This window comes from Grus americana, chromosome 16 (assembly GCF_028858705.1).
Source record: "Grus americana isolate bGruAme1 chromosome 16, bGruAme1.mat, whole genome shotgun sequence".
NCBI lineage: Eukaryota > Metazoa > Chordata > Aves > Gruiformes > Gruidae > Grus > Grus americana.
Genome location: NC_072867.1, coordinates 13,623,609 through 13,647,004, shown reverse-complemented (window position 1 = coordinate 13,647,004; position 23,396 = coordinate 13,623,609). Strand labels below are relative to the sequence as shown.

General features: G+C 57.0%; 1 protein-coding gene across 15 annotated transcripts in view; it reads right to left on the bottom strand.

Moving 5' to 3' along the window:
- Nucleotides 1-5,663: 5,663 nt before the first annotated feature.
- The window catches only part of NCOR2 (nuclear receptor corepressor 2), a 255,422-nt gene continuing 237,689 nt past the window's right edge, over nucleotides 5,664-23,396 (bottom strand). For 8 of the 15 annotated variants that reach the window (XM_054843759.1, XM_054843764.1, XM_054843766.1 and 5 more), the window contains exons 33-47: nucleotides 22,818-23,045; nucleotides 22,459-22,704; nucleotides 21,641-21,790; nucleotides 21,079-21,219; nucleotides 20,806-20,968; nucleotides 19,843-20,276; nucleotides 17,439-17,582; nucleotides 17,117-17,265; nucleotides 16,594-16,787; nucleotides 14,747-14,896; nucleotides 14,293-14,438; nucleotides 13,077-13,130; nucleotides 10,044-10,271; nucleotides 8,179-8,358; nucleotides 5,665-8,054 (exon numbers count right to left, since the gene is read on the bottom strand). In XM_054843759.1, the coding sequence (XP_054699734.1) occupies nucleotides 7,879-8,054; nucleotides 8,179-8,358; nucleotides 10,044-10,271; nucleotides 13,077-13,130; nucleotides 14,293-14,438; nucleotides 14,747-14,896; nucleotides 16,594-16,787; nucleotides 17,117-17,265; nucleotides 17,439-17,582; nucleotides 19,843-20,276; nucleotides 20,806-20,968; nucleotides 21,079-21,219; nucleotides 21,641-21,790; nucleotides 22,459-22,704; nucleotides 22,818-23,045 (2,783 nt within the window). In that variant the 3' untranslated portion in view covers nucleotides 5,665-7,878. Of the gene's footprint in view, nucleotides 8,055-8,178; nucleotides 8,359-10,043; nucleotides 10,272-13,076; nucleotides 13,131-14,292; nucleotides 14,439-14,746; nucleotides 14,897-16,593; nucleotides 16,788-17,116; nucleotides 17,266-17,438; nucleotides 17,583-19,842; nucleotides 20,277-20,805; nucleotides 20,969-21,078; nucleotides 21,220-21,640; nucleotides 21,791-22,458; nucleotides 22,705-22,817; nucleotides 23,046-23,396 lie in introns of all 15 variants that reach the window. The other 7 variants (XM_054843775.1, XM_054843774.1, XM_054843772.1 and 4 more) reach the window with 5 other exon arrangements.

Here is a 23,396-nt window from a genome sequence, read left to right as displayed (position 1 = left end):
AACCTCCCGTCGGTGGCGAGTGATTTATTACCACTCCGCTGCCTGGACTCCTGACAAATACTCATTTTAGTAATTACAGGAGGCCAAAAATGAGAGGATAAATAAACCTGACAATTAATTCAGCTGTTACCCCCCCCCCCCCCCAGTGACACTTGTTCCCAAGTTTTTTACAAACCCACCTCTTCCCAGACGGGCGCACAAGCCGGGCAGAGCTCAGCCAGCCAGAACAGCTCTGCCCAACACCTTCCAGTGCCCCAGCACTGATAAGATCCAGGCATCCCATCAGAAGCCGCTCTATTTTCCTTCCAAGTTACTCGCCAGCATAAAATGTCTCATCTCCTGCCAAGATCAGCTCTTTAGCCCTCTGCATCATTATCAGAGAGCATATATAATTTCATGGCAAATCACAAGAACTGATGAATGACTGTTTGGATTGCAATTGTCAGGAGAGTATAAAATGCTTCCTGCTGTAAGGAGCCCAGGAACGGTTACCAGCTTCGCTGGCCAAAGGCACGTCTGACCCATTCAGCCGCTCCGTTGAAGAGCCCCCGCTCCGCTGGGGGCTGGTGCGTAGGGACCACACGCTGCCTTTCTGGGGAGGGCACAGGGCTGGGTGCCACCACCACATGGGTTTTGTAGTATGGGGTGTTTTGTACCCCCTTTTTTCTTTTTTTTAATCCTACCCTGCTCGTGGCTGGGTACCACAGCTACATCCCCGTCCCTTCCCATCACCCGCAGGGCACACGCAGACGGCACGGAGGGTGCAGAAGCCCAAGGCACAGATCCTGGCTCGTGCAGCAAGGACAACTTCAGTCTCGCACCCTTTCCTCCCTGTTCTTCTAACTCAGCCTGGCCTAGTAAAAAAACTTCCTCTTTTCTTTCCAAAAGAAAAAAAATATCCCCATAATCCTAACTAAACACCAGTTCACCACCAGGAGAAGGACACAACGCTCCTGCCCCTTCTCATGGCCTCTGTCCAGGGCAAAGACATCGAGGACCATCTTTTGTCTTCCCTCTCTCTTTCAAAAACCTCTGTCTGCCACCCAGTTGAAATACGAGTCTGGATTTCTGACTTTTTCTTTAATTGCTGGTTTTCAAAGCCATCTGCTTTTGTCCTGTTTCATTTTCATCTCCTTATGCAAGAGCTTTTCAAGTAGACCTAAAGTTTTCCATCATTAAATCATAAGTGTTGGCCTTGAATTTAAAGTTTCCCACCTTCTGTTTCTTCAGCATCAGGGTGAATTATGGACCAGGGCTACCGCTGTCAGCCCTCGTCAGCGTTTAAACCCTGATGCGAGAGGCCGAACAGCTTGGCTTCTGTTTGTACTATTTATTAACTTATTCTAATTGCCTTCAGAGCAGCAAAAGCCTTTCCAAGAAGGATTTCAACAAAATCTCTGGTCTCAGAGATCTTTAGAATGATCTCCAAGAGCCAGCAGGTATCTACCTTCTGCATCGCCACGGGAGCTGGTCGCTGGAGGAGGGTGCGGAGACTGGAAGAGGCAGGTTTGGTTGGCGTGGGGACGTACCTGGAGGGATTTCAGATGGTGTCTGGGCGATCCCGAGAGGACCCAGGGCAATCCTTCACCAGCACAGAGACAGGAACCTTTTGGACGTCCCCTGGACAGACAAACTGGTCACGCAGCATCGGGGAGCCTGCCTCCAGGGCTTGCAGCAGCTCAGATTGGGGCGACCACCCGAAACGCTGTGCCGGCAGGAGGTACGGGTATGCCCCAGCAGGAACGCTCATTGCTGCCCTCAGGAAAACATCATTTGTGTAAAATCCATTTCTGAGCCCCAGGAAAGGCAGCAGAAGGCCTCCAAGTGCAAAAGCAACTAACAGCCTTTCCGTGGATTAAATTCCATACGGTCATCCAATCCGTCCTCACGCAGAGCCGTACCCCTCGGCTCACGTCCCCCCAGTCATCACTTACCCTGTCAAAGGCCACCGCACGCACACTCACGGCAGCGGTGAGCGCTCCCGAGCCCTGTGGCATCGGCCCCGCAGGTGCAGACGCAGGAAGGGACTTGGGGACCGGTGGCTCCTGGCCCCAACCAAAGTCAACTGTACCCCATGGAGGTAAAGCAGTTTAGACCCGCAAATAGATACCAGGGCTTCTGTTTCCGTTCTTAATTAGGTAGTAGCTAATTAGCCTCCCCAATAATTTCCTACAGGGCTTGTGAGGGATTATCCATTACCAGAATATCTATTTTTTAATTATTATTTTTTTTTTTTAAATTTAAATTAAATTTTTAAATCCAATCACAGTTGAACAATGTTTTCCTTGGCTGCTGGTCAAAGAGCAACGAAAGCCAAGGTGTCCTCCAGCATCACCCCTGCTCGATGCTGGCAGGGATGCAGGTATCGCTTGTTTGCAGACATTTGGCTAACGGGTGCCCCGTCCCACAGCCACCCTTGGGTGCCACCAACTTCCCTTGGGGACTGCAGTCCCTGGGGTACCCCGGCCCCCCCCCTCCCTGCTCCCCAGGCCCAGACAAAGCACCCAAAGAGCTGCGAGAAGCTGTTTTGGGAGGGTTCAAAGGGTTTTCATGTTTCTGCTGTGAGAAGCCAACACAAACAGTCTGGGTGCGGGGATGTGGGAAGAAGCCTCAGCCGCGGGATGCGGCTGGAGGCGTTGGCGTTGCCAGGGAAAATCGGGGAGGGTTTGATTTCTGGGGAGCTGCAGGGAGGAGGGAGGTTGGCCACGGTAAAATAAAATAATAATGATGATTCTGATAATATCATAACAATTGAAAATAAAAATAATAAAAATAATAATTAAAAAAATAAAAGTGGAGAGGAGAAATCACTCCTCTGAGAGCTGCTGGGCAGGGCGCTTCATGCCGATGGGCTGCATTAATGGGGAGGGGGAGGCGTGTGCATCCCAAAGGGGAGGTGGAGGTGGAGGGGGCAGATGGGGCGACGGATGGCCCCGGTTGGGGTTGGGGATGCTGCCCCAGGTGCTGTGCAGCCTTTTCAGGTCCGTACAAAGGGGGACACTCCCAGCTCAGCAATAACAGCATTGTGCTTAAGCAGCTCTTGGCCACCAGCTGGTTAAAAAGCAGCGCAGGGGTGCGAGCCGCACCTGCGGATGGGGAAACTGAGGCAAGGAAGAGGGCTGCAACTCAGCCAGAGCACCGATCCCCCGAGCCTTAGGGGGGGATGTCCTGTCGTGCTTCAACCGGCGAACTCACCCCTTGCCAAGGTCCTTCCAGCAGCCCCGTCGCCATCGCCAGCGGTGCCGCAGGAGGTCACGGCGCAGCCATGGCACGCAGATCCCGCCGCCTAGACCAGCCCGGCAGCAACGCCACGGGCCGTATCGGCCAGCCTCGGGGCGAGCGAGCTGCACACTTTGGGGCACTGCTGCCACCGGCCCCTTCCCCCCCGCCCAGCCCATTTTACTGCGGGCACCCCCATCAGTGCCCCGCCAGCGCAGGGGTCCCCAACCCACCCTGCACCCCTCTCACCGTGACCCATCCCGCTCCCGATTCGGCTGCCTCGCGAGCAGCTTGCCCTGCCTGGGCTCACGCACACAAACAGGCAGGAGAGCGCTGTATTTTGCTGCCAAATAAGCTTTTTTTTTTTTTTTTTTGGGGGGGGGGTGTTGGTTTCTTTGCTTTTTTATTATTTAACCAGTAAGGCAGTGTTCAGACACTGCTCCCCCCACCGCTTGCTGGTGGGCACGCCGAGCAAAATAACAGTGAACAAACCCCTTCACCTGTAGTAGGAGAACCCACCCCTCTAGAGCAAGCTGCGGAAATATTTACACCTGGTAGTTTCTCTGTACAGCCCCAGCTATCGTACAACTCGCTTCCCAACAGCTATGCACAGTTTGGGTGTACAAAAGATAGATATTTCCCCCCGGTACAGTTCAAGAGAGAAATTGTCCAATAATTTGTTTGCCTGTTTGTACAAGTTACAAAGTCGGTGAATGTTAACTTTAAACTTGGGTGGGGTTTTTTTTTTTTAATAGTTTACCAGGACTTTCTGCTGGATTGCCCAACCACAGCCGGCAGCACAAGGGGGTGCTGGTGGGACCCTGCTGTGAGGTTTTGGGGTGCTCGGGAACGCCTCGGTTCCGGCTGGGGGTGGGCAGGGAGGGACCCCCGGATGGGGAAATGCAAGGGCAACAGCAGCTCCCCATCCCCCCCTTCCCAAAAGCAGCCTCCCCATTTCCCAAGAACGCCCTCCCCCCCGCCCCAGCCCACGCGTGAGCAGGGAAACGGGGGGGCTGTCCCACAGCAACCCCCAGGGCCGGGCACATCCCCATGGAGCGGCTGCGGGCCTCCCGCTCGGCACGCTCCCAACTCATCGCTTTGACCCAAATTAATTAGTCTGCTGCGGCATGACGCTCCTTGCTCCAGCGCCCTAGCAAGGGTGGCACAGAGCTCCCCGATGGGAGCTGCCGCTGCCCCGCATGCCCCCCCCGATGTCCCTCGTGCCTGTGGGGACGCGTGGCTGCCGGAGGGTCTGTGCACCGGGAGAGCGGAGGACGGAGACACGGCATTGACAGAAAGCGCCAAGACTGGGCTGTGCCGTGGCCAGCTGCGGGGCTGAGCTCCCTGCGGGGGGGGGGGGTCCCCAAGTGTTGGATCCTGCCGGAACAAAACCCGCGTGTGTCCCCGCCGTCACAGTCTCACGCACACCTGGGCTGCTCCCGTGTCTTCCAGCCCAGGGCGGGGGCCGTCCTGGCAAGGTGGGGACACGTGGCACAGCTGGGGCCCGAGTTCTCGCACAGGGCTGGAACATCAGCGACGCAGCCGGCTCCCCGCTCCAGAGATCCCAAAGGATCCCCCCGAGCAGGGCGTGAGGGGTCCCACAGCACCGGGGGTCACCGGCGTCTCCCCGGCACCTCCCCGTCCTCCCAGCCCCGCAGCACCATCCTGCCCAGAGCTGCTGGATAACCTCGGCTTGACCATCCACCCACGAGCGCTGAGCCACAAACCCCCAAAGGCCAACGACAACCTCGGAAACATCTGAAACCTCTTCCAAACACAGCGAGACCCTCGCAGCGCAGCCCCAGGCACCAGCCAGGCTCCTGGCCAGCCCCACCAGCTCCGACCCCTCGCCCCGTGCGCACGGAAGACACGGTGGAAACAAGAGGAAAAGAGAACCACGGCTACGGGGTTAGCGCCGAAGGGTGGGACGAGCTCTTCGCCCTCCATCCCACGGTGCTGGCTGTGCCGCAGGTGAACGCTCCCAGGGTTAATGGGGAGGACAACCCAGCCGCGCTCCGGCCGGGGCGGCGAGAAGGCGGCTCTGCAGTTCCAGGCTGGAGTCCGTGGCCCTTCCGGATGTCCCAGCTCCCGGCTGTGCTCGGCCCACAGGATGAGGACCCCAACCGCCGCCCCAGCGCCTCCATCTCCGGCACGCTGCGGGGCCGCGGCTACCACCGGAGCCGGCGAGCCGCGGCAAAAGCCAAGGCTGCGCGCGGCGGCCCCAAGGGCAGGAGCTCAGCTCAGGTGCTTCTCTCACCCCTCGCCACATCTCGCCCCACGCCGGGGTCGCCGGCGGCAGGGTCTGCGATGCCGGTCAGCAGGGCTGTGAGCTCCGCAGCCGCCTTCCACCGGCAACCGGCACCTTCCTGGACTTCTGGAGACACCAAAGCAGCACACAGTATTGCTACTGTGCCAAGTGGGAACTTTATTCTTTGTTGTGGTTTTTTTTTTTTTTTTGCTATTTTTTTCCGAAAAGGTTAAGGAGGCGGCTTTGAAGATGGGTCGGATTTGGATTTTTTTTTTTTTCCCAGCAAAATCTGCAATACTTTAATAGCGTTATGCCCAGACATCAGCTCTGTTTTAGTTTTTACACATCAGAGCCACGGAGACACCAGCAGCAATAACCTGGGAACGGAAAGACTTCCACATCGCTTGTGCATTGTCTCGGAATTTTTTTTTTCTTTAAAAAAAAAAAAAAAGCACAACAGAAAAGACACAAACATTGATGAACATTAAAAACCTGTACATTGTAAAAAAAAAAAAAAAACCAACCAAAAAAAATCCCCAACAAAAAAAAAAACCAACCCCCAAACAAACGACAAACACCATCATTCTCTTGCTTTGAAATCAGAATCAACCTGGGAACGTTGCAGGGGGGAAAAGAAAGATCCATCGGGAAGGTGACGGCGCCGGCCTCGCCGCTGGACCCGCGCGCCGGATGCGAGGGCTGCCGGGAGGCTGCGGGGGCTGGCTGCCCACCCAGCAGCCGGAGAGGCAGAAAAAGTCTGTGCCGTGCTCTGGGTTCCTCTAGCGTATAGAATGCAAAGCATTTAATACATTTTTTTTTTTTTTTGCCATTTTTTTTCCCCCAGAGCGAGAAAGCAGAAGTGAATGAAAAAAAGTCTAATATTTTGTTCTTTAACCATGTAACTGCAGATATGAGCCAACATCATGGAATGAAAAAAATAATGTAAAGTAGAGCATTCATGTGTATCACAAAAATACAATAAAAACTTTTTTTTTCCTTTTTCTTTCTTTTTTTCTTTTTTTTTTTTTTTTTTTTTTTTTTAAAGTTTCCTGTGAACTCCCTGCCACGCCAGCCTCCTACCCGCTCTGCCCCTGCACCCGGCCAGCTCGGAGGGCTCTGGAGAAATCACCGTCTACAACCAACAAACAATTTCTGCTGAGTCAGCAAAGGTGTGTGTGTAACGGGGGGGGCCCTGCAACCATGGCAAGATTATTATTTTTTTTTTTTTTAAACTAAGTTCATACATTCTCCTGACTTACAGATAACTTTGATGGATCATTGTTACCTTCTCTTTTTTTTTTTTTAAAACCCTTCCATACAATGGACAAACGCATCAAAGCCTGCGCGTAAGAACAGAACCTCTTTTACAGCATGTAATACTGTGTTTTGTTTAAGTCCTTCCTTGCGTAAAATATTGACATAATTCACTGAAGGTATCAAAAATATACCCTGTAGACCAATACAATTTACAATTGCCTTTTCTCACCATTCAGAAAACAATGCACTTAAAGCAACCGAGCCCCTCCGTGGGCAGCACGTGAGCCAGCCCGGGGACATCCCTGTCCGCTCTGATTTCAGCCCGGGATCGCTTCCACCGAAGGGACCAGGATTTTTTTTTTTTTTTTTTTTTTTTTTTTTTTTTTTAAGAAATAACTTTTCACTTCCTCCCCTGCCCGCTCATCCCAGCCATGGCTGAAGCATATTGAGACTGCTCCGGGGCTGATAACGTCTTGCGACGTGGGTACGACGGGTTGCCAGCCCTCAAATCAGCTGGGGGGAACCGAATCGGGGCGGTTCCATACTATTTCACTTCTTAAACCTTGGTGGTTTTTTTTTTTTTTTCCTTTTAACCCGCTCAAGGTTTTGCATTTCTGCGGCACAGCCCCACAACTGGGATGCAGGGGAGCATCCCACAGCCCCTCACTCGATTCCGCGGGAGCGCGCCGGCAGAGCGTCCGAGCGCGCGCGGCCCCGGGATGTGCGCGCTGTGGGTGCGTGGCCGCTCACAGTCCCTCCCTCGAGCGTGGGGGTCACCACCCAGCAAGGCTGCCGAGATCGAAGACGATGGGTTCCTTGGGTTTTGTCTTGTTAAGGCTTTTTTCTTTCTTTTTTTTTTTTTTTTCTCCCCAGACCGAAGAGGATGCAGAAATTTCCAGATGTTGAGAAAGGAAAAAAAAAAAAAAGGAAAAAAAACCGAACGAAAAAAATAAAACGACCTCGTCCTCCCAAATCGGCTGGTTGGGAGGGGAAGGAAAAAAAAAAAAATGGAAAAGGAAAAAATAAAATAGCTCTGCTCCTGCTTCTTCGCTCGCGAGAGCCGGCGGGGCCGGGGCGGTGGGCGCTCGCCCCGGGCGTCCCGCTCGCTCCCCACGCCCTGGGTTTAGTCGCCGTCTCCGGGCCCCTGGCTCGCCTCATTCACTGTCCGAAAGGGTTTCGTACTGGGAGCAGAGCAGGGGCTTGGGCTCCTCGTCCCAGGCGTGGTGCTGGCTGCCGGGGGGGCCCTGCGGCAGTGGGGCGGCGGGGGCTGCCGTCACCACCCCGCTGGGGAGCCGCATGGTGAGCGGGTTGTAGGGGAACGGCGTCGAACCTGCGCGGGGAGGAGGAAGCGGAGAGTCAATGGCGAGGCTGGCGGCTGCCTCCCCGCAGCCCCTCTGCGAGGGTGGCACGGCCGCTTCGGGGACACATCCCCCCCCTCCCTCCAGAGCCCCTACCTGCGGACGACGGCCTGTCCTCCCAGACGCGGTTGGTGAGGGGCGTCCTCCGGTTGCAGTCCCCCTCCGAGTGCACCGAGGAGACGGAGGGCGGCCGCTCGCCCGAGGACAGACCCGGCGCCGGGGACTTGGCCTTGCGGCTGTTGGGTCTGGCAGCGATCTTTGGCTTCCCCCCTCCTCCTGCAAAGAGAAACACCCGCTCGTCACCCGGCTCGCCACGACAGGGTTCGGGGGTGGGGGGGGTGTCGGGGAAGGGTGTGGGTACCCAGCGCTTCCCCAGCACCGCGCGTCTTTTAAGAGCTTGCAAAAATAGCTCATGGCGGGAGAAAAGCTCGCCTCGGGTGCCCGTGGTGGGGAAGGGTGACGGGGTGAGGTCTCCACGGTGGGGCGGGTGGGCAGCCACAGCGGCTGGAGGAGGTTTCTGTCCCCTCCGGTGCCGCTCTCCGCTTTGGGGGCTGATGCTACGAACCGTCCCATGGAGCAGATGTGGGGTGGGAGCAGCTGCGCAGCTTTGGCCACGCTGTTTCCCTGCGGGGCCCGCTCCCGAGCCGGCTGGTGGCTCAGCCCACAAACATGGGTCTCGGGACAGGAGCTCCGTGTGCCGCTGCGCAGCCGGTTGGCAGGGACCCCCCCCCCCCCGGGAGCTACCTGGGTGCTGGAGCCCTGAGTGCATCCCCAATTTTTGTGGTCTACATGGCCAGGATGGTCTTTAATCTGTTCTTGCAGCAAAATCCCTGGTGATGTTTAGCCAGTTTTTGAAAGGTTTAAAGCCAAAATGGCCTCTGCGGGGAGGTTAGCCTGGCTAAACCGGAGCGGGGGAGCTCCCGGAGGGGGACGGATGGACGGGCTCTGCATCCCACCCTGCCTGCCCGGGCAGTCTCCGCCGGGAATGGGGAAGCGTGGCTGGATGAAGCTGCTGGTTTCATGCAGGAGCCAGAAAAGCTTTTCTGCAACGAGCTAAAGAGCGCCTGGGCTGAGCTGACCCCGGGGAAGGCGCCTGCGTGTCCCCGCGGCCCCATGGCCCCCCCTCACCGGGGGCTCTGCGCCCAGGCTGCCGAAGGCGACCCCTGGCCCGGGCTGCCGTGCTCTGTGCAGGGTGATTGCAAGAGGCGAACAGGGGGACAAACGCTCTGCCCCAGCCACCTCTGGCCCCCCTCCTCTCTTCCTTAACTGGGGATCTGCAGAACAACCCTGCTCAAGCCTCCCCCGAAGCCGGGCAGACCCCACCGCGGTGCCCACGGGGCAGCTCACCCCCCGCCCTGCTCTCTGAAGTCATCCCCCTCCTATCGCTTTGGCTCCCTTAAGCTCTCCCTCTTGCTCCAGGCACCTCCAGGTCCCATCCAACCCTCCGTCCCAGGCTGGAGCCTGCCCTGACGCCCCCCGAGCCCGGGATGGGGAGGGAAAGGCCACCCTGCCCCCCTGTGCCGATCCTTCTCAACTCCTTCCCTTATTTTGGGAGCAGTGATCCCGCCTGGGGTTTATGGACAATTTGGGGTGGCTATTTAAGTTTACGGCTTCAGTATTTTGGGTGTGGGTTTCCACCACCCCCCCAAAACCTTTCCGTGGTGTAAAAGAAAAAAAAAAAGGAAAAGGAGATATTTAAAACCAACAAACGGGGAAAGGAGCACAGTCAGTGGTTTAGAGAAAGCAACAGCACCTTCTGAGACTATTAAATTAACATCAAACAAGACCAGGATTAATCAGCGGGTTCACAAAGCTCGAAGCTGGGGGAGGAAGGGGAGAAAAGAAAACCAAAATGAACAAAAATGGGGGGGGGGCGGGGAATAAATCCACCCACAAAAGGGGAAATATAAAAGCTGAGAATTAATAACACAGAGAGAGCGAAGGTGGAGAGGGCTGCAGACCTGGCAAGGAGCGCACGTCCTCGTTTCGTCCATCAGCAGGAGTTATGGGCATAGCAGCGGGCAGGCTTGCACTGGCATTCAGAGAGTTAAAAGCATTGGCACTGAGAGGTGAGCGCTCTTCCCACTGCTCGTCATATTTACCCATTAGGGCTTTCCTAATTATTGCCTCCAACCCCATGTTGGTACTGGAATTCTCTTGGACCGACTGGCTCCTACAACTGATTAGCCCTGGGAGATACGGGAGAGGGAGGAGAGAGGGGACGGGAGATGGGGGGAGCCAAATGAGAAGAAAGATGGGGGGGACGGGAAAGGGGAGAAAGGAGACAAGGGAGAAGGGAAGAAACAAACAGTCAGCACATTCTCGCAAAGCAACAAACTTTGTCATCTTGTTCTCTAAAGCGCTGCGATGCACCCGTCCTCCTCCTCCTCCTCCCCGCTCCATCCCGCCCCAGGGCTTGGCGGGGGCTGGCGGTGGGACGGGATGGGACTTACTCTGGGATGTGCTGCAGGCAGGTGGGGTTCCCTGGGGCCAAGGGCTTGGAGGATGGGGCAAGGGGTTGTCGCTGAGCCCCGGGGAGGGACCGCAAGGAGGAAGGACTGTGCCAGGCTCGGCATGGGGGCAGGAGTCACCTGGATGCGTGGGGACTGTAAGGATGCGCACACAAATCAAAGGCGGTGTGCTGGGAATTTGGAGGCCGGGGCAGTTTCCCATGGAGGAAAAGTCAGGGAAGGAAGAGGGGGCACCCCACAAAAACACTTGATCGGAAAGAGGTGCCTGGATTTGGCCCTGGCATGAGAAGTGGCAAACACAGGCAGCTCCCAGCCGGGCACACGCAGCCCCCCGGGGCTGCCTGCGTGGGGTCAGGCTACGCTGGGGAGAGGGGAGACTCCTTTCATCCCTCCTCGCGCTCTTTGCAAGCCCCCTGCCCATCGTCCCAGCCCGCTCCCTTCCTCCCCTGGGGCCGGGTGCCCGCTGCGGACCAGGGCCCCTTCCCGGGCTGAGCCGCGGCTACGGGACAGGATGCAGAGGCGAAGTGGTGTGTCCGCGTGGTTGTGAGTCTCAGAAGCCATGCAGTTATGGTGCAGCACCGCACAGGGACCAGAGGGCACTAGGCTCAGCCACGCCACCGTCATTCCCAATGCGGCGGTTACAGGGAACAAGCAAGGGCAAAATACAGACACAAAAACAGCAGGTCGGCGAGGGAAGCCCCACTGGCAGCCCCCCGCCCCCAGCTCACCCCATCCTGGGGGGGGCTGTGCTGGGATTGCTGCCCCTCTGCTCGGAAAGGGACGGATCCTGGGTTCGATCGCCTTCCCGTACACGGGCAGGGTCTCTCCTGGTCCCCTTTGGCCAGCGCCTGGCCCTCAGCTCCCCACACTCTGCCTTCACACCTCCCTCCAGCACAGCGGGAGCAGCTCTAACCAGGGGATGCTCTCAGGAAGTTGGGCCTCGCTCCCCCAAATTTTCTCTGCCGCAGACCCTCGGGTCCCCCCGGCTGGCTGCACCCTCTTGTCCTGGCTGCCGACGTGAGCCGGCTCCTTCTCCCAAACACGTCCGCACCGGCAAGCGGTCTGACACCGCTGGCGGCTGGCCCTGGCCCTCCTACCGCACAAAGTCCTTGCCCACAGCACCTCCTTCCCTTGGTTGTGGGGAAGTTTGGCCAATCCTCCTACCTAAAACTAACAACGTGAAGGCGTTCCTACTGTAGGAGGGCATTAATACTTAATTAACTATTAATTAATACTCCTCAATGGGGATTCATTTAATTCATCTGCATGCCCACCCGGACATTGCTGCAGCAGGTGGCAACAGCTCAACAGCCTTCGTGCCGGTCTCTGTCCTGCGCTGGGGAAGCCCATGCCGGTTGCTCGACTCCGTGGAGCCACTTTCTGCCCCTCTTTGCTAAAATCCCTTCCTTAAGCTGCTCCCTCTCCTCCTTTCCCAGCTGCCTGAAAGCTGCGGGCGCGGCAGAGCTGGGGAAGGTGCGTGCTCCTCGGGAAGCACCTAAACCTCCATTTCTGCTCCTGCATGGTGGCAGGAAAATACATCTCCATGGGTGTCTGGGGGACCATCCTGAGCCCTTCCCAGCATGTTTTCTCCCTGAGAGCTCTCCGCGGGCTGGGGTACGTCCCAGGTGTTAGCCAGTGAACCCCCGGTTAGGCAGGCCGGCAGGTTAATGCTGGTTAGGGCTGGGAACTCGCTAAAGCCCACCACGGTTGCCTGCAGCCTGGCCTCCACAGCAGCACTCAGATACCACCACCAAAACTGCTCCTCCTCCAGAACTGGGCAATCAGCCTCGAAACCCTCCACCCGCCGGGAGCCCCGCTCTGCACAGCAGCGCAGGTCCCAGCAGTCCTGCCCACAAAGCCCTTCTGTGTGGCACCGGCTGCACCGCTGTGGTGGGACCCGGCCACCAGCTGAACGTCTCCTCCCAGCTCCTGAGAGACCAGCCAACCCATGCTGTAAGCACCTGGAGGACTGAGTACACCGCTGGCATACCTGTGCCCGAGCACCCCTCCATCTCCCAGGTAACACCTTCTCGCGGTCCGCAGCCACCATCGGTTTGCCCAGCACTCGCACATCAAGGCTATCGGGCGCTGCTCTCACCCCAGCCTGCTCAGCCCACGGTGCCACAGAGCCTGTTTCCTACCGTCCCCTTCCCTTTCGCTGCTGCTCTCCTACCCACCCATGGGTGACCACAAGGTCCCACCAAGAGCAGGGTGCTCTCTCCTGAACGTGAGGTCCACCTTGCTATAGTTTAAACCCTCTGTTGGCATCAGATGACCAATGCTTGCTTGGCTTTTAACCTCTCCTCAAACTCTGCCAGGCTTTCCGAGGAATTAGACTGCACTGTCTCCAACTCCAGCAGGGAGTTACGGCGTGTCCCGAGGCTTCAGCCTCCCAGCAACTGTTACGCTCGGTCTTATGGCAAAAGGAAAAAAAGGACATGCCTAAATCTACCCAGTCTCCTGCTCTCCATGGCTGCAAGATCTGGAGGGAATGAGGTATGATACAGGTATATGGAGAGTTACCTGCTCCAGTAATCGCCGGCATATTGAAAATCTCTGTCCCAGGCTGCCCAACATCTGGAGAAAAACAAAGAAGCTCTTCAGTACGGAGAGCAGCATGTGCAGGCTGGCAGTAGGGAGGGACCTGCTGTGCCAGCCACGACAAGATCCCGGTGTCCTCGTCACCGCACCCAGGCTGACACGGGTGGGTCTGTGGGTGCTGGCTGGGACCAGGAATAATTGCCTTTGGGAGATCCACAGCTGGCACGTCTCACCGGCTGGGAAAGCGCAGAAAAGCAGAGCCCAGGGAGCCAGAGGATGTCTTCGTGCTCAGGGCTGACATCCCTCCCTCCAGCCCTTCGGATTACAAGCTCCGTGAAGTTAAACCCTCTCTCCCGCCTACGGGATTTCCAAGGGCTCAAATCCCCATATCCAGGGAGCAGGTCTGGGCAGTGGGGAGGGTGAGGAGGAGAAGAAACGTTAAATCAATATTTTCCCTCTTAGCTGAGCTGTTTGACTTGGATATCACTTTCCTTAGAATAACAGAAATTCTCATCAAATAAGAGGCGTTTCTTATTTCTATATATTTTCTCTTGATAAGAGAAAGTGGGGAGGGTCACAGGGTTCAGCCACACGTCCCCAAAGGGACATAACAATACTGTTGGCTCATGGTAACATCATCCAAGGGACGAGACAGCTCGGTCCCACTTATCCGATGCAGCTGTTGTAAGATGGATTCAAATTGAATTAGTATTGACTGTATAATGCTGGGCTAAATTAAATTATGATCCTATCTACTCTATTAGCGGTTAATGAATGAACGGGCTGAATTTCTAATATAAGCCAGCCTGGTTAGTTTTACAGAGCTATACCAATATTGACGTAGGGCTTAAAGTAACGTCGGAGGGAGATACATCTCAAGGAGGAAGGATTCAGCTTGGCTGGCCATTCATTAAAATATCAATTGCTCTTAAGTCTCCTCCATGCTCAGCTCATTGTTTCCTTCCTACTGAGGTTACCTGGCGCTGCCACACGGGTGGGACTGACAGCCCCAGAGCAAGGAGACGTGGGGCTGGGAAGGCTCCCATCGCCTGCCCAGATGCACGCAGCCACTGCTGGCACCAGCACGGCTCATCCCAGGGAGCATTTCAGCACCCATTCCCAAATCTCCTTTGCTTCATGAGTCCTCAAGGCTTTTTTCCCCCCGGTTCCCCGCACTCCCCTCCCCACATGTCCTTACTGTACTCCGTTTCATTTTTGTTGGTCGTGCTGAGCTTCTTGATGATCTCCTGTTTCTTGGACTTCACCATGGCAGAGTTGCTCTCAGTCAGCTTGCTGAAGAAAGCTGGAGGCTGAGTGTTGTTTCCTGGGGACTTGGACCCCATCCTGCAAAGCAAAAGACCATCGGAAACCTCTGCAACATCCAGTTCACAAAGTCCCGCCTAGAGAGGTCTTTCCCTTAGCCTAAGTCCTCAAAATCAGCCTGGGGGCTCCTGAGACCTTCTGGATCCCCAACCTGTCTCTCTGTTCCTACTGTAAATGTACCGCACGGTGTTGAAAAGCCCCTACAAAGGGACAGCAAGCTGGTATGTGACATTGCTTCTGGCTGCAGGAAAAGCAGCCTGGGCCAGGGTGAGCGTTGGGATGGGGGGAACATCCCACGCAGTCTCCACCATTCCCTCCCTCAGCGTTACCTCTGGTCTATCTGCTCGCCCTCGCGGTACAGGATCGGGTACGTGGCGCTCTTGGCGTGCTCCGATTCTCCCACGCCGTCTGGTGGAGAGACCGGCTCGATACAGTTGTCTGACCCACTCCCGGCCGAAGCTTTGCTCTGCTCCGGGGACCTGCAGAGAGCGATGGGGAGATGCAATCGGTTTATTGCAACATCCTCTGTCTCTGCACAGCAGCCCCGGGGTTGGGGGGAGAAGGACTAAAATAGCTTTCCTACAGCAGGGAAAAAAGCCAAACCTTCCACACCCCTGCGACTTACGGCGCCTTTCACTGCAAGCCGGAGGAAGAGCGCAGCTTGGGCATTTTTCTGCACCACTCAGCAGGACTGGGCTGAGACGTGGCCCAGATTTCCAGGCAGCGGGCCAGCCGGCAGCTGCCCCAAATACAGATGCCCAGGAGGGACAGTGGGACCAGTCCTGGGACTTGGTGGCTCAGCCAGAGTGTCCCTCAATGGCAGGGACACAAGCCCTGCAGAGGGCTGCGACGTTAACCCTTTGGGGACACAGCTTTTGATTCTCCATCGCATTTGTGAACGCAGGGGAGGGCAGCAGCCGCCACCTCCCGTCCACCTTGTCTGGGGCCACGCAGGGGCTCGCTGGCGATGACATGCTGGGGCAGCCTGGAGAGGACCGACGCAGCCCCCGATGCCTGCCTGTGGCCAGCGCCTGGGAGATGGCCAGGCTCGAGGAATTCCTCATGGTTGAGTTCTGGGAATTTACGCCTTTGTTCTTTCTGTGGGGGTTGGTTTGTTTTTTTTTTTGTTTGTTTTTTTTGCCACTTTATTTCATCGCTGGGTGGCCAGGGCTGGGCTCTCTGCTCTAATGTTATAAAGCCACCTCTAGGACCAGGCAGAGCTGGAAAGAATAATCACATTTACTGACAAGGAACCACCAGTTTGGAGACACCACTCTTTCCTGGACACATCTGGGTCTCTGTTGGTGTTTGGGTGGGAGGACAGACCCTGTTCCCACACTTCCTATTTTTTAATTCAATACAACAGCAATCAGACCTGCCTTGTGCTGGTCTCAGCACAAGGATTTCAAAGTGCCTTTAAAAGAAATACAGGTTGACAGGGCACATGTGTCTAACAAGCTTCTGATTCACTGACAGCGATGAAGATAAAATTAACTCTGAAGCAATGGGAAACACATTGCTTTGGGTTTTTTGGAACCGTCTGTGGTCTCAAAGGTCACTGTGTTGTGACCTGTCATGGACTGAGGACAGTGACAGCAGAAGAGGCAACAGGCACAAACCAAACATGAAATTCCATCCCTACACTTTTTTTTATGGTGAGGGTGCTCAAGGTTGGCACAGGTTGCCCAGAGCAGTGTTGAAGTCTCCATGAGTGGAGATATTCAAAATCCAAATGGCCATGGCCCTGGACAACCTGCTCCAGCTGACCCTGCTTGAGCAGGGAGTTGTACTGGATGATCTCAAGAGGTCCCTTCCCACCTAAACAATTCTGTGACACCAGCCAGATCAGGAAGGGGATCATGCACGAACTCAAAGGGGGTCTGGAGAGCATCTCTAGGACAACAGGGATGGCAAGAGGGGCACCACCACAGAAAGCAGATTTACACTCTGCACCATGTAAGCAAGCACTCCAGGGGATCCTCAAGCTGGGGAGCATAAATTCGGCAACGCCAAATGCCACCCTGCCCTATGCACCACCTTTCCAGGGTGCCAGGTAGCCAAGGGCGCCCACCCAGCTCCTCACCCTGGGTAGCCCTGGTCCGTCTGAGCTCAGACTGGCACAGCGGGTGGGCAGAACCCCATCTGCACCAGCTCAGGCTGGCCTCTCTGACCTCACCTTTTGCCGCCTTCATTCTGCGGGGAGATCCTGGAGGCCACCGCGTGCTCCTGCTGCTGCAGGTACGCCTCGCTGGGGGTGCGGCGCAGGTCCAGCACAGGGCACGTGGCCCCGGAGAAGGAGTACACCGGAGTCTGGATGTGGGAGTTGAGCTGCTGCGGGTGGTGGCGCGTGTAGTCCTGCGTGATGACCTCCTAGAAGAAGAAACCCCCGAGTCAGAAATAGAGTTGGTTTCTACTTCTTGCTTTGCTGGGCTCAACTGAGACAGGGCAAGGAGGAGGGAATCAGGCTGGTTTGTCCCTGTGGGGATGAAACTTCTGCCTCCTGCCTGCAGCAGCTCTCATGATGGGCTTGGTGGGGACCGGGACTGAACATCCTGATGCACCATGCTCACTACAGCCCCCGACCAGAGGTGCTGAGGTCTCCAGCATCACTCCCAGCCCTTCCCCATTAGACATGTTTCATATCAGCCCTTCCCTCCTCTCCAGAGCCCCAGGGGGAAGGCAAGAACGAGGTTAATTACGCTGATGTGCTGGGCCAGCGTGACCACCCGCTGGTTCATGCCCTTGACGCTCTGGCTGGACTGCAGGGGCTGGCACTGGGGCTGGGGGCCGTCGGGCTGCCGGAGGTGCTGCAGGTGGGCTGCTTCGGGAGCCGAGGCCTTCAGCGAGCCTGCGAGGGGCACAGAGAAGAGAACAGGCATGAGATGATGTTTGCGTCCCCTTCCTCGAATGCCATCCTGGCACGGCACTGGGGCACGGCGAGCAAGAGCTGGCTGACGAAGAGCCCCCCACGTCACCTCGGGCTCTCCCGCGCTCGCTGGCACCTTCAGCCCCTGCCCTCACCTTGCTGCTTCTGCCTCAGGTCGTGCTCCCCGTGCCCCTTCTCTGCATCCTGCAGCAGCTTGGCCCCTTTCTCATGGGACAGGCTGGGCGAGCTCACTGGACTCACCGCTTCCATGCGCTCGGGGCTGTAACCTCCGTGAAAACCTGGGGAAACGGGAGAAGGGAGTTAAATCCAGGAGCTCGCTTGGCTTTTCCCGGGTGCATCGCTGGCAGGTAGGCACACGTCCAGCAAAGGGGGGGGAAAAAGAGATGAGGGAAGATCTGGCAGGTCACATTGCAGGGACCCCCCGAGCCACCTCTGATGTCCGCTGGCTGCAGTGAAGAGGTGCTGTCTCATTCCTGCAGAGCTGGACACTCAGCAGCTCGTGGTGACAGCACGAGTCAGGAACCAAATCCAACCCCTGCAGGTTCATAACTTGTTCCCCCCCCTCTTTCCCCCACCTACTGAAACAGAAAAATAAAACCTCCTCTACGCAGGAGGGAAAGCAACACTCTGCAGGAGCGGAGGTGGCTGCATGGGAAGTCTCAAGTGCTTCACAGAGGAAAGCCCCAAGCCCAGCATGGCCAACAGCAGGGACTTAAAATTGGGTGCGAGGCCCTGCAGACTCCAGATCCTGCTCCAGAAATGGTAGGCTTGCAATCTGCAGGGGCAAAAAAGGCTTCTTGACCCTTCTCTGCCTTGTAAGCCCTTTGCATGCACTCAAGATGCATCAAAACAAGCAGACCTGGAATGAGGGACCACCATTATCCTTCAGCAAAGGAGGGAAACTGAGGCACGGATGGGTTATGCTTCCACAGACGAGGGGTGGACGGAGAAGTCCTGGAGGAGGCATGCGCTGCCTCTTGCCAGCTCAGCACGTTTGGTAATGCTCACGACTTTTGCCTCCACAGACCTTTACCCTCCTAACGCTCAATTCTTAGAAACCACCCACTGCAGGCAAATCTGGCAGGCGACCCACAGCGCTGCTGGAGGGTCCCCGGTGCCCTGGCATGGACACACTGACCTTGCACGTCCTCGGGGCATGGGGAGGATCCCCACGGAGAACCTCCCCACGCTGGGGGTGGAGCACCCTCCATCACCCCATGCACCACCCGCATGCCAGCACTGAAGGGACCACACTTCAGATCCACCCAGCAAAGTGTCCTGTTCTGGAAAGATCCCTAACCAACCGTTACGTTCTGGGGAACACCAGCTCCTTTCTGTAAGCTCACGGCCATAGAAAAGCCGCCCTTCTCCTCTGCAGCATGACAACACTCAGCTGGAGGTAACACTGGCACCAGGGAAAAATGTGGAGGACGAGCTCAGCCAGAGGCACGTTCTTGGCCCTGGAGCTTGCTGCTACAAGGAGCCAGGACCAGACATGACCAAGTGGTGGGATGGGTGGTTCGGGATGTGCCGTCAAGAGCAGCTCTCCTCCCCGGTCACACTGCCATGTCCTTTCCACCCTTGGTTTACAGGAAGGAGAGCTGGGTAGCAACCCCCAGTGCTGATGGCCAAGGTGGATGCTTCACCTTGAAGATGGGGTCCCATCAAATCCCCGTGGGCTGCCTGCTGCCTCTGCATGCTGGTTGGAGGAATGCTCTGGGTGAAGGTTGGTCCTGTCAAGAATGACCCGGACCTTGAATCCAGCCCTTCCCTCCACTTCCTTCTGGAGAAAGTTATCCCAGCGCTTTTGCATCCTACACAAGATTGCTGTCAGGTGGTTCCTGTGGTCTGCTCTGGAAATGGGTGCCGAGCACGGCTGGGCTGGGTGATCCCTGGACAGCGATGTCTGGGTTGCCTTCTTGTGCATCATCCAGCACTGGGACCCTGAGCAAGGTCACCCCACATCTGAGCTGCATCATGCTCAGTGGCACAACCATGAGCGGGGAGGAGCACGTCTGACAGCCCGCAGCCCTGCCCTGCTCACACTCCTGGTTCTCTGCTTCGCTCGTTTGATTTATTACCCACAACTGTTCCTTACAGACTGCCTGGGAATTTCTAGTGATGGGGAAATCAGAATTAGCAAATTGCTATTGTCTGTAAAAAGCAATACCAGGAACTGAGCAGCATTTGCAAAACAGGACTTGGCAATGGGAAAAACTAAAAGAGGGTGGGAGAAAGGAAGATCCCTAAAACACACACAAATAAAAAAGTCTGGAGTAACACAACAACCGGGAAGCAGAGGGACAAGCACACTCAGGAAGCTGACAAATCCGAGAGCCAAAACGTGCAACTGAAAATAAGAAATAACGAAATAAAATGGGTTTCAGGCCACAGCTCTCTCGCCTCTCCCCTCCGATTTCTTACCATCACTAGCAGAGTCGTTACTTAGCGAGCCTCTTTCTCCCTGCCCCTTATCGCAAGACATTTGGTGCATGATAATCACATCTATGAAGTTGGCCGCTGTCGTGGTGGTCTTACCGAGTGCTCGGAGCTCCTGTTCCTGCATTGAAAAGGGTTTACTTTGACTCTTTTCTCTACTGTGCTGCTCAGGGCCCGAGGCTGCATGCTGCTGGTCCAGAGGGTGATGGTGCTGCTGGTTCTTCCCCTGTCCTCTGCTATAGTGATGAGAAGAACCAGGTCCGGAGGCAGGTAAAGGTCTCGACTCCATGGCTTTAATGGGTGAAGGCGACTGTTCGAGGTTGGCCCCACTGGGCAGCTTTGAGGTGAAGACGTTGTTGTCAGTCTGGGGTCGTTCTGCCTTGGCTTCCCGTGCTCTCGAGGCCTCCTTCTGCAGGACGGCCGGGTCCATCAGGGCCGCGTAGCCGTCTGCCGCGCTGATGGAGGAGCGCAGGGTGGAGGCCGAGGGGAAGGCAGCGGAGCGGATTGGCGACGTGGTAGTGGTGGAGGAGGATCTGGAAGGCAAACGAAGATGAGAGGAAGATGAGAGAAGCATGTGGAGAAAGTGGACTGCTGTTAACAGAGCCCTGGCGTTCAGCCCTGTCTGGCCGAGGTCCTCCCAGGGCTCCTGAGCATAGGGCTGGCCCACGCTGGAGCAGGTGAGGAGGGTTCAGATGGAGCCTCCACCACAACTGGCCACGGGGTATTGGCAATGGCCTGGATACATCGACTGGAGAGAACAAAGCCCATGGGACAGGTCCCAGAGACCTTCGTAACTCCACCAGCACACAACTTTCAGCAAGGGGAGTGATACCTGTATTTGGGCACAGACAGCCCTGGGACACAGCAGTAAAAGCCACCAGGAAAGGAACTGTGCACCATCACAACTTCCCTGTAAGCCCCAACCCTGATCCCACTGAGACTGAAGGCCAAAACAACCCCCACTCCATCTCAGAGGTGCCCCATCTGATGCACATTAACCACTGTGGCCGCCCCGGTGCAGGGGTCTGGGCAAGCGGCAGGGACTGTAGTGGGGGGACGTACCGCAGGACGGAAGGGGTGGGGGTCTCCGAGGAGATGATCTTCATGCTCGTGTTGTGGAGCACGCTGGGGCGCTGCTGGATGGTCTCGTGGGTGCGGGGTGAGACGGGAGAGTGCTGGTGGCTGTGAGAGTGCGAGGACGAACGGCTGCTGGACTGCTCTGTACCTGGGGCAAACACAACAAAGGGCTTCTTTAGCTCTTCATTCTATAGTCCCAACTCTATCTCCACCCAGCACGGGCTCCAAGACGTGGTGCCGAGCTCCTCCCCAGCCTACCTGGTCTCCAGATGGGTGCATGCTCCACTGTGGCGGACGCTAGGATGGATTTTTCACGCTCTCTCTCCCGTTCCCGCTCCCGCTCCCGTTCCCGCTCAGACACTGACGATCCCGACTGTTTGGTCATGTGCGTGGGGCCTCCTGAAACCCAACCGAAAGGCAGTGAAAGAGCTGCAGACACAGCAATCCCTGCCGGGGAACACCGTCTGCTCTTCACATTGCTGTGTCTGCAGAGCAAATAAGGAATGGCTCCATCCAAGGTCACCTGGAGCAGGACAGACAGGGGCAAGTGGAGTGACAAAACCCGGGCAAATCACAGAATAGCTGTCCTGGTGCCATCTCCGGGGTACGACCTTCCACAAAGCTGTTTGCCAGCTGCCACTTTGGGGAAGAAGGGGGAAAAGCTAGGAAGCCCCCAACAAATGGATTAGAGGAGCTGGTTTGAGGGAGCCAGTGGGCTGGTCCCTGAGAGAGAATGAATTTGGGCTCCCCCCCGCATCCGCCCCGGCATGCTGAACTGCCCAACTACTTTCCCATTGGGAAAAGCAACCTGCAGCGTTACCTGGGGAGAGCGGGGAGCTGCTGTGCCGGCTGCTGAAGGTCTGGGGGGGGCCAGGGATGTAGGTGATGCGGTCCATGGTGGTGGCGGAGGTGCCGGGGGTGGGGGGCACGAGGACGGGCAGATGTGGCACTTGGGACAGGTCGATGATGCCTGGAGAGAGAAACCAGAGGGCTGTCAGGACAACAGCGAGCTGCTGCAGCCTGGCTGCGCTGGAGCGGGGAGCGATGCTGGGGAGGGTCGACCCGTCCCGCTGCTCTGGTGCAGCGCAGGAGGTGCCAGCGCACACACGGCCCCCAGGCACTAGTTGCTGGGGAGGGGGCCCTTCTGTGGGCAAATGCAGCTGCTGGGAATAACGGGGAGGAAACACGCCCAGATCTATCCCTGCTGAGCGAGGGGGCTGCAGGCAGCATCAGCCACAGCTCCCCCCAACCGGAGACCAACGCTGCTCTGCCTGCGGAGGGGCAGGAGCACCGCACCGCACCCTGCACACTCCCCAGCACGCTCTGCTTTTTGCAGAAAGCCAGATATCCTTCCGGAAGCGTGTTGTAATCTCCAAAGACCAGCAGGGCCAGGCTGGAAAGTGCTCCCACGACCCAAACCCAGAGATGCACATAGGGAGCCTCGAGTAACTAAAGATGGCAAAAAGAGCATCACATTCTCCCCAGCTGTCCTCCACGCCGGCCAGCCACGTTCCCACGCTGCTGGGCGACGCTGTGCTGCTGGCTCGGCCCTTGGCCCCAGCGCTGGAGCTGGTGGTGCTGGCCTGACCCAGCCTCCTCCTCCCAAAACTGCCCCCCAACCCCCAGCGCTGGGAGGACCTGCTGCATAGTTGAGGGCAAGGGAGGGCTCCCGGGGTGACAAGCCGCGTAGCATGTCTGCCCGCTGTGCCATGGCTGTAGCTGCGGCATTGTGGTGCATCTGCTGAGACGTGATGTAGTCGTTGATGATGGTCTGCCGGTTCTCCATGGCGGCCGTGTCCGGGTAGCCCCGGATTAGGTACGGGGGGTAGAGGTGGGGGTACGTGGGGCTGGGAGCCAGATGCCTCGGCAGGTAGTAAGCAGCAGCTGGGAGAAAAAAAGACGCAGACGTGAAGTGGCTTTCCCCAGAGACCTCAGGCTTTTGGAGCGTCACAAGGCTAAAACCAATCCCAAACCGACCGCGCCCCCGCCAAAGGTACCTGCTTCCAGTTGGATTCCCCTCGGGATGGCCGCGGGGTCAAAAGCCAGTGGGATGTGTCCGCGGTACAGGTCGACCCCGCTGACGCCGCGGAGCAGGTGCTCGTACGGGGAGATGGGGTGGTGGTGGTCGGCCACGGGGGCGTGCGGAGACTTGGAGTTGGTGAGCTCTCTCGATGTGGGGGTGATCTTTCTGTCCTGGGACACCGGCTTCCCGGCAGTGATGCTCCCTGCAGCGAGCAGAAGGAAATGAGTCAGAGACTGAGCATCGTGGCCAAGCTGCGTCCCTGAGGGGTGTCTGTGGCCAAGCGTGTCCCCCGGGGATTCTTGCAACTACCCTGAACTCGAGGGACCCTTCCCTCCTCCCTGCACCACTGTGCCACGTTACACCACCAAGGCCGAGGTGGAGAAGCCTGTCCCAAACCATCTCTCCACCCCAGCACATCCACCGTGGCCACGCTGGGTGGTCTGTGAGTTCGTCCTGGCCTGCACAAGCAGCTGGCGGTGGAGCCTTGCCGCCGCGCTCCTCGGCACGAGGAGCTCACTGCTGCTGGGCAGAGCTGGGGACCCCGAAACTCCTG